A 10,368-nucleotide genomic window follows, 5' to 3' on the forward strand; every position below is an offset into this window, starting at 1 on the left:
AATCATAAAACATAAAATGTGTGTGTGTGTTAAACCTTTGTATCTATTTGTGTAAAGTATAGTTGTAAGTGTCCAAGCCCAGCTGGTGAAAGCTGATCCTCTTGTTCTTGCCTCTAATGCATTTTTTTTTTTAGATTTTATGGGGAAAATCCACCAGTGCTATATTCCCAGCATTATGATGTCAAGAGCTCCCTGTGGTTTCTCCATAGGGATGTTCAGCTCACAGTAGTGCAGTGGATGGGAAAGAATGTTGTAGAATGGGAGGGACTATGGTGGTTGCAGGTTGACCTGTGTTGTGAAGAGACATGGCAGTCAAAGGAGGACCTGGGGTGGAAGGATATCCTACTAATATAAAGAAATTTAACCTGCCCATACACCATTATTCTACCTTAGTATTTCCTAAAATAAAAAAATTAAAGACAAAATGCACAAATAAAGTCCAGTTCAGCCAACAATCAATGCAGGGGATATGCCATGCTCTATCTTTTATACTAAAAGGTATTACATATCACAAGTAGGCACGTATAGACAATGTTTGGAAATTTTTGAAAATAAACCATTAAAAATGCAGGATGAAAGCATACATTTAATATTCACCCGTGGCAAAGTTACGGGTTTTTGTTTCTAGGCCACTACCTTTTTATTCTACCCTGTGTTCATCACCAACCTGTTTATCAACCACAGCATTGGAAAGCATTTGCAGGTATGGGGAAGCATGTGACCATGTCCCTTTTGTGCCACTACATAATGTGTATGTGGCCGATCGCCAATGAGCACTGACTGTAAGCTTCTAATGGGTTTTCTACTCAAGGTCCCAGTGGGTGAACAGGGCATTAAGGGAGCATGGGAAAATTAGTTATTGGAGGAGGTAGGCTATAAATGGAAACATGTTACTGTTCCTCAAATAGAATGACAGGTTTGCACCTGTGCAGATGCACCTTACCTGTAAAGGTTATCACTGGCAAATATACATATAAGAGAGCAATAACCCTTATTATTCCAGTGAGGCAAGCCTAATAGAGATCTATTTTAGTAGAGACTTAAACCACAATTGAATTTGGTCTATATGTGGTTCATCCTGACCTATATTTACCCTAAGATAATTATTGCAGTCGTTCCATAGGGCATTGTAGAAAAAACTGCTTTTCCAATTACCTTATTGCCATTAAGGTGTTCAGGGACCACAATCCCAGCTTCTGACTGAAAACTTAAGATGCAGAAAGGGGAAGTACATAGCATTTTCCTTACAGAAACATGGGGTCTGTTATTTCTAAGCTTCACGCGTGCAGTAGCTGTCGTGCTTGTAAAAAAGCATTTCTGGTGGAGCAAGAACAAAGAGCATCGGGCAAGGGTAGAAATATCACACACTAGGCATTTATCAGCTTCATATTTGTGCCACTAAAGAAAGCTGTCCTAATTATGTCCTAATAATATCCCTCTTTTATAGTTCAAGACTTATATTATAATGGATGACCTAAAGATTAAAGTGGACCTGAATGAAAAAAAAAATGAATATTTAAATTGTTATAGGGAACATTTGGAAATGTTATGTCAACGCTGCACCTACAATCTAATAGTTTCATATCTGCAGTGTGATATCTAAGCCAGTGCTACCTCTCATTGTTAGTCTTACTGGATTAAAAATGAGTTTTCCTTGCTGGTCACTCCTAAATTAGGAAGCAAAACCCTGCTTCCACCCAGATGGCTGCGTCCATTCAGAGACACACTACAGAACAAGGCATGGTCAGTTAGATCAGTCTTGGGAAAAGATTTGCTGGTATAAGACCACAAGCAATACAAGAGACTAGTACTCTGACTGCCTTTTATGGGTTTTCAGTTCCTCTTTAATATTTTTGGCAGTAATACTGTTCAGTGCCTTGAAATCTTGGCTGGGATCTCAGATGCTTTTTGACAGCTTTGCTAGGAGTCCTGACATAATGGAGAACGGAAGGAAGGGGGGACCAGCAGTTGGATCCCACACTCCCAAAAGTGTTGAACCCTTATTATTAAGAACATTCATCTATATATAGAATAAGAAATGGCAAATAAAAAGTAGAGGCAAATAATCTACTGTTTATTTTCTGCTCAAAAAAAGAAACCATTAAATAAAAAAAGTCTGAACTGAAGCTAGCATCAAATGAATGAGCTTCCTTGCATATGTGCAGGAGTTATGACACTATGGCCTGGCCAATCAAGATACCTGAAGATTCCAAATTAAGAGGAAGGCCAGGTGAAAATGTTAAACATCTGTTAAGGAGCAAGAAGAGGAGGGTTTAGTTAAAATTGAGGACAGGCAGATAAGCCTATTTTATTCCAGAAGAGACATGGCCACTAAAGACTCTGCCTATTCTGAATTATTTAATTGCAAGGTTTTGTTCTGCTTTACATTTATAACATTTATTGATGACAGTTTTAATATGTATATCTGAAAAACAATACCTAAATACAAATTATACATTTCGTTTTAACAAGTTAGAGAAACCAAATAGTGTGATCTATAGGTAAAATTCACTAAAGGCCAACAGCCGCACCCTGACCTTTATTCTTAAAATAAAGCTTACAAGATATTACGATGACGAATACAATGTCCTAAGGACAATTACCTTAAACTGGTTCAATTATGTTTTTTTTTTTTTTTTTTGCAGTTTTTCCTGACTTTCTCTGTGTGGACAGGGTATAAGATTTCAAGTGTTAGCTAGGCAATAATTCATGGTGTGTGACTGCCATAACATAGAAGTCTTTCATTAAAGAAAATGCCATGCAAAATGTGCTGTGTAATATTTCCAAAGTAGTAATTAGCTGGCAACTCTTTTCCTTCTATGGCTCCTGTATCAGCCTGTGTAAGGTAATTTATGTTTTTTTACTCTACTTTGTCAGGTAAACAAGAAAAACACCATCTAGTCAAAACACAGCATTGTCCAGCTAGGCAGAAAGCTGACTGTGTTTAGCAGGTTCTCCGACAAGTCTAGCTAGATCATATTTACGGAGACATCAGAGATGAGAAATATCCTTCCTGTTTTCCAGCATGCTACATGGTTTTTGCACAGCACATTCCGTCATTTTTTCACCTTTACCAACAATGCTTGTACACACATACTATCGGCTAACCAGCCATGGAAAATTGGCAGTTTCTGCCACCAGGGCTTGGCAAAACCAGCTTCAAGGCCAACCTATGCCTTCCTGTAGAGCAGACCAGCTATATATAGCTAAAGTGCAAATACCCCGTGGGTGGGTCATATGTCTCCAGACATTCAGGAAATATCTTCTTTGCAGAGATGGTTTCACACATTCGATATACAGAGCAGGAGGAATAGAAAAATAGAAGTCTTGTCTATAGCAACTCTTCACATATTCATAGGTTAACAGAAATTTTAAAATATCTAGTTGTATTTTAGTTTCTATGTGCAGAATTTTATCTTTAATTTTAAAGTTCATTCTTTCAAGCTAATCAATTATTGTTGAGTCCAATGTGTTTAAGCAAAGAGAAGTCTGTGGAGGTTCTCCTTAATCTGGTACTCATCTAAGTGGCTTCCTAAATTGTACCAAATGTTAGAAACCTAACCCAGCCACCCACATGGATAAAGACCATTTCCAGGCAAAATCTGTCCTGGAGCCCACCCCTTCTGATTCATGTCCTACATTGTTCCTTACCTTGTGAAGCAAGATATACTTGCATAAATCTGCCATCCAGGTTCCTTGACAGTGTCTTTTCGCTGCGGGGATCCGTTGATCCAAGGCCACTCCATTATCTGTACCAGCTGGTCCCATATCATTGCTCAGCAGGATTCCCAAAGACCCCCACCGCTTGACAGCCAAAAAGAAGAGTGCATGCAGAGACATGGAAACCAGAAGAAGTACTCCTCTGGATGTTAACATAGGAGACAATGGCACTTTAGCATTACATAACCACAATTTTATTTATCCCAGCCATGTAATAGGAAGGTTGGAGGGTTCATGTGAAAAGGAGGTTATTAGTTTGCTCAGGGATCAGCTTTAATTATCAGTATAGTATTTGTCAAGGCAGATGTTGACTGTCCATGATGAAAAGTATGAAAGTTTGTCGGCCCATTCAGGGAGAACGTTTAACTGGCTACGTTTCCTATTCTTTCAAATGTTCTGCTTTATTCTCCATGTTTGTGATCTGTTTCTCTATGAATTACGCAATGTTTGGGTAGGATTTTTCTCAGAAGCATGAACTAATGACTTAGAAACCATTTGTAACTGCTACAGTGATGGTCTACTTCTGGAAATAACTGTGGGTTGCACAAGATTCTCTCTCATACATCAGGAAACAATGAAACATTATGAGTAGTTGTAGCAGTTCTGAGCTCACTTCATCCACAGTGTACACAATGCCGAAGCTTTCACCTAAGACTGTTACACAGTAGAAATGCTCATTCTCAGCTTGGAAATGTGAACCTAAAAAATGATGAAATGGCCTTCAGTGGAGCTTCACTCTTGGGTTATATACTGTTGAAGATTGAACTTTGATTACAAACATTAAAGTGGACTTTTACTAAAGGCCTTTAGTGAAGTTGGGCCGAGTGGAACGCTGGAGGAATCACTGGTGGGGCTGTCAAACCATCACCTAATCATTCAGTCTTAGACGGGCTTGACATAGGTCATCAACACTTTGTGGATGATTGCATATACCAAATACTAATATAGTAATTACAGCAATAGTAATACAATAACTACTACAGACTAGTTACAGTTGTAAAGAGAATCTTTTAGTCTTTGCACATAAAGAACTTGGGTTTGTAGTCTTGTTTAGCCAAATGGTGGTAGACATCTCCTTATTCACATCTCATATGATTTTTATACAGAAGTAATAATACATAAACCTGTACAATTGATATAAAGCTTTTTACCTTAGTAGTAATTGAAACATTTTTTTTAGTTTCCAATGACTTGGATGGCGCCTTGTATCTTCCATACAAGACAATAGTGTCCACCATCAGCAGTATGGTCCTCAGTGAAGGAGAAGCACAGAAGCTTATTGAGATTCTGATTGAGAAAAATGGCATCAAGCAAGATACTTGGCACACAGTAAGGCAATATTTTGTTGCAGATTTTATATCAAAGTTTTGAATGGCCTTTTTTTTTCTTTTTAGGAATATGTTATACACAGTGATGTGAAAATGCTATATGTAGATTTGTTGGCGGTTTGGGGAATGGTTTGTACAGTAGATGGCCATCTAGTTCTGAATATGTGTAATGCAGAACCTGTCAATATTTTTCTCAGCAACTATGGTTCCAGAAAACACTCTGCTCTTTTTTTTTTATTTTTTTTATTTTGTATTTTTTTTTTACCAACTGTATGTAAGTATAGATATATTTCATCTCCATGTATTAAGTGATCTATAGGGTCCTATGCACATTTGTGGAAGTTATGTCCTTCCACTAACTAGTCAAGATTCCCGAAGAATCCCAGAAGTATTTATTTTGTTCTGAACAAAGCCTCTTTCTTTTATTGCTGTCTATTTTCATATTGTAGACTTCTAACTTCTTGTCAGGACAGAAAATAGTGGGGAAAAATCTTTAATGGGGATGCAGAGTAGAACACCTTTTTTACTAGAATTAGTTAATTAAAGTTTTCTTCTGGTCCATGTGACTGCTCCTTCCTTCATTTCTTGCTTGGGTACTTTTTCATACCCATTGAGTCACCTGCAATACAGGCAGATCGTGACTGATAGGTGGGCTCAGCAGTGTGCCGTGTACAGCTTTCTATTGTCAGCACAGCACCCTGACAGCAGTTTTCCAATAAACCTGTTGCACCCGGTGGGTAGGCTCTTATGGCAAGTTAGCTTGATAGGTGGGTGTCATTGTGGGAGATCATAAGCGGGGTGTACCCTAGGCAATGCTGATATGTGTTACTGAGGTTCCCTGATTGAAAGGACTGAAATTCAATGAATGTAAGGGGCAAGCTGGAAATGTTAAGGCTGGGAATGAAAGAGATGATTATGGAAATTCTGCAGCCAGGAAATGATGTGGTCTGTTATCTGACTTGTTGCATCTACTATTGCTTACTGTGGGAAGCTCGGTTACATTAGGGTTTTACTTTTGCTATGCAGAATTACTGCTACTAGCACACTTGCAGAGTCATTGCAATGCCCACATTTTTTGCTAATTTGTGTGTTCTGTGATGAGTTGTTTCTAGAATTTTAATGAAGAGACTGTTTTATCCATTTGTCTTATTTTAGATGATTTGCTTTATACTAGAAAATTATGTACGTTTCACACTTGGGTTGTTTCAATCGTGTTAACCAACTAAACCTTGGTGCTACAGATGGCAAAATGTGTTACATTTGGATTATTCAATCCCCCTAGGGGGGAATAAATGGGTATGGCCTGGCATTAATCTTTTTCAGGGATTCCCCACATTAAAATAGTTTACTGTGTTGAATAAAATAATAGCCAGGAACAATAAATATATTGTGATCACCTTTTCAGGCCACTCAGAAAGGGGATCCAGTTACAGCTCTGAAAAAGCAGTTGGAAGAGAAGGAAAAATCACTGTCGACAGCACAAGAAGATTCAACGGCTGCTAAAAATAGGCTCCGGGAGTTAAATAAGGTGGGTTCATCTGGTCCCCGGGAAACCCCTGTCCGATGCATTTACAAAAATCACTTGCTCACTTTTTTTTTGGTCCTTCAAAAAGTTCAGATATTTAGATGTAACAGATGGTTACATCTGTATGAATAATATTTTTGGAAATAAGGACATCTAGTTGACATGCACCATTAAAATGTGTTTTCACTGACTAAAATCTAGTCCCTTTAAATAGAGAACCTTTCCACAGGGTCATCAACATCCTAATGACTTTATCTGAAAGGTTAAAGTGAATCCATTTAAACAGCAAACTTTTAGGCTGGAAACCAATTGTAAGAGCCACTTATATTGGTTTCAGGTGCATGTAATTCCCAGTGGATTACTCTTTGGAAGTATAGGGTCTCTGTGTTACAAATTCACCGACACAGCATCTGATGCTTTTAAAGCAACCTTTAACCCCCATAACATGGGTGCTCTATATAGCAACCACCTCTTTTGTCCCCCTTTTGACCTGCTCCTTCCTGCATCATGCTCCATACTAATAATTTGTAAGGCTAAGGCATTCACAAGGGCCAGTGCACTAAAATAGGGGTGCCTAAAGTGTTATCTTGCAGCCTCCTTCTTTTTCTTTTTCTGAGTTGATCACTATCTGCCTTTGAAGCTGTATACTATCCTTTGTTTTTTTTTACGGATCCCAGACTTACAGAGAACACTTACACTGATCAAAAGATCACCCAGTTGCTGGAGCTTTCATGAATGCCTAATTTTGTTGGAGAAGAGAGGAAGTGTCAGACCTAATTTATGTCTCCTTGTCTTACCAATGAGGAGTACATTAATAATAATGTGGTCATTAGCTTCCTTGAGTGTTGGATTTTTTTTATTTTTTACCAGTGTGGTCTTTTAATTGCATCTGATAAGGATGATGTAATCCTCTTTGCATGCACAATGTTGAAGACTTTCATTTCCTCATTATCTCTCTGGAATATTTCTTTTTATGTTTATACTCCATGTTATATTGCAGGAATTGGCAGCTGAGAAGGCTAAAGCAAACAGCGCTGAATCCAAGCTAAAGGATCAGATACTGTCTCGAGACAAGGAGATTACTGCCTTGCAAGCCCGAATGCAGGCCAGTTACAAAGATCATGTGACTGAAATCCAGCAACTACAAGGAAAGGTAAAAGTAAAAATTCAATGATTGTGGAATATAAAGTTGAGTCTGATAGCTAGAGGTGGGGCACTAGTTATCAGAGGAAAAGTAACTGGAGAAAAGCACAGACATAGCAATAGATATTTACAAAATAAGAGAATGAAAATGGTTCTATAGATCATGCTTAAATTACTAACATTTTAACTTGGCCTAGGAGTGTTTTAATAATAAAACAATGTATGGGAAATTAAATGAATGATCCTTATGACCATAGAGGTAGTGAGATGACATGTTCAGTTATGCCCATTCATATACCTAAATCACATTTAGAAAAATTGTTAGAAACTTTCCTTTGTGTAAATTTAGATTGGATTTTATAAATTCTTTAGTAAGTCAACCCCTCAGAGTTTGCAAATTAGCGGTAAACGCTAATTTCGAAAATTGAGTATCTTTGTGACAGTTTCTTTTTTATAGTAAGGCTACGTACACACTTGCAATGGTTCTCGTCTGATAATCGGCTCAGGGCGTACGTGTGTACAGCGCTCATTGTCCCTTGTCCGAACGACCATCCTGTATGTACAGCACTCGTTCATGCATCGTGCAGTCGTTTGTGGTTGGAAAGGATTGTGAAAGATCCTTTCCAACGACAATCATTGCACGTGTGTATGTAGCCTAAGAAATGTCTGATCATAGGACATCTATTACATTATCTAGATTCCATATTGAAGTAGACTAACAAAAAAGGCAAATTTTTAATTCCTGTAGTTTAATGTAGTTATCTGATACATTGTCCTGGACTTGACTAGTGTAAATCCCAGCAGGATTAGCAGTTAATGTATGTTTGTATCACTAACTGATGCTTAAGGCCAAAGAGCAGATTCCGGACCTGATTATAGACACATTTCATGAATTTCTCCACCCTGCTTTTCTATTCTGGGTGTGTCCAACATCAGCAATGACGTACACTGGTCTGTTTCTCTAAATATAGATTAAGGTGCATGTATATGGATACATGCATAGCAACAAAGTTCAATTTGTATACAGCATATACACTTCTAAATTCAGTCTTTGAGTTAAATGTGTGAGAGGGGGGATAGGTGCTTGTAGGTTTGACTGAACCCTGCAGGGAGCTCTTATGGCAGCATACTTGGGCTTTGCCAGTGATCCGAGTACAGTGTTGTAAGGGCACCTAATCAGAATGTTGGTACAGACAGATTATGCAAACCTTTTCAGTTGCAGTTTATAACCTGAAGACTTGTGATTTTATTTTTAAACAGATTCGAGGTCTTCAAGAAGAGCTTGAGAATGGTCCTAAAGCACAACTTGCTCGCCTGCAGCAAGAAAATTCCATTCTGAGGGATGCACTAAACCAAGCAACCAGCCAAACAGAAAGCAAGTAGGTACACTGTATGGGTGTTCTTTTACAAAACTGGAATTCATTGTGAATATGCAAAGTGGCTTTTAAAGGGGGAGCTACTGCATAGTAGTTTAGGAAGAAATGTTCTCTTTTCTTAATACTCCGAAAAGAACAGAATTTTTCTTCAACAACCAAATAGATTTCAGCTTTCCAACACAATAAAGTATTATTGTTTAGGGTAACTGCCCCTGTTTCCTCTGGGATATAAAAATCTGGGATAGTAAATAGATGCTTTCTATGGGTATGTTGATAAACTGTAGGTGAGAGTAATGTGAAGAGGAAACTGCTGGAACTGGAATAGGCAACTCTAGTCTGTGCATTTCATGTAGTTCAGATTTCAACAGATTTTTGCAATACTGATTATTCTTGCCATATTACTAAGTGTGCTGTAACCATAACATATGTGTATATAATTAAACCATTGCCCAGCTTTTCATCTGGATGATTAGGTAAAAGTCCTGAACTACTGTACTTGATGTGATAAATGTGCTAATAAATGCAGACAGCTTGTTTGGACCTATTTTACGTTTATATGGAGGCAAAAATCTAAACTGATTTCCAACCCGTTGTCCTCTATGCATCCCCCAGTGGGCAGAATATTCATTATTTCACCAATAGACAACCTGGCAATAGATCATATCGGCTTTTCTCTATTTTATTTCTTGATTATTTATTGACTAGCTTGTTGGGATCATTTCCAGTCCATAGACAATCCAGATTTTATTCCCAACTTTCACTTTACATTCATTTTTGTGACAGCTGATTACATACTGTTACATTTTATATATAAAATGTGTTCTCACAGTGAATGATTGTGCATTTATAGGCAGAATGCCGAGCTGGCTAAGCTTCGCCAGGAGTGCACCAAATTGTCCAAAGAGCTCACAGAGAAGTCTGAAGCTTTGCAGCAGGAGGAGCAGAGAAGAAAAAGCCTGGATGGAAAAGTCTCTGCCTATGAGAAACAGGTCTCCCAGTTGCAGGTAAGAATTTCAAATTTATATATAAATATATAGTACTTTATTGTAAAGCCGAACTTCACAGTAGCCAGCCTAGGTTTATATGGCCCCTTACAAGGCCAATCTCTGTAAAGGCTAAAAGGGTTTTTTCCTTTATTAACCACCTGAGCGTTACACTGAGGTCTAGATTTCCGTTCCAAAAGCGTTACAGGTTTTCATGAAATTTTTTTTTTTAAATTGTAGACCTGTAACTTACAGAAATATGTCCGAACAGGGTTCTAGTAGATATCATGAAT

General features: G+C 38.0%; 1 protein-coding gene across 2 annotated transcripts in view; it reads left to right on the forward strand.

Moving 5' to 3' along the window:
- RRBP1 (ribosome binding protein 1) overlaps window positions 1-10,368 on the forward strand; it is a 42,331-nt gene that overhangs the window by 14,320 nt on the left and 17,643 nt on the right. For both annotated transcript variants that reach the window (XM_072409490.1, XM_072409491.1), the window contains exons 3-7: window positions 4,901-5,049; window positions 6,454-6,576; window positions 7,574-7,726; window positions 8,977-9,095; window positions 9,943-10,096. In XM_072409490.1, coding sequence (XP_072265591.1) covers window positions 4,901-5,049; window positions 6,454-6,576; window positions 7,574-7,726; window positions 8,977-9,095; window positions 9,943-10,096 — 698 coding nt within the window. The remainder of the gene's footprint in view (window positions 1-4,900; window positions 5,050-6,453; window positions 6,577-7,573; window positions 7,727-8,976; window positions 9,096-9,942; window positions 10,097-10,368) is intronic.

The sequence above is a fragment of the Pyxicephalus adspersus genome, chromosome 4, assembly GCF_032062135.1.
Source record: "Pyxicephalus adspersus chromosome 4, UCB_Pads_2.0, whole genome shotgun sequence".
Lineage (NCBI taxonomy): Eukaryota > Metazoa > Chordata > Amphibia > Anura > Pyxicephalidae > Pyxicephalus > Pyxicephalus adspersus.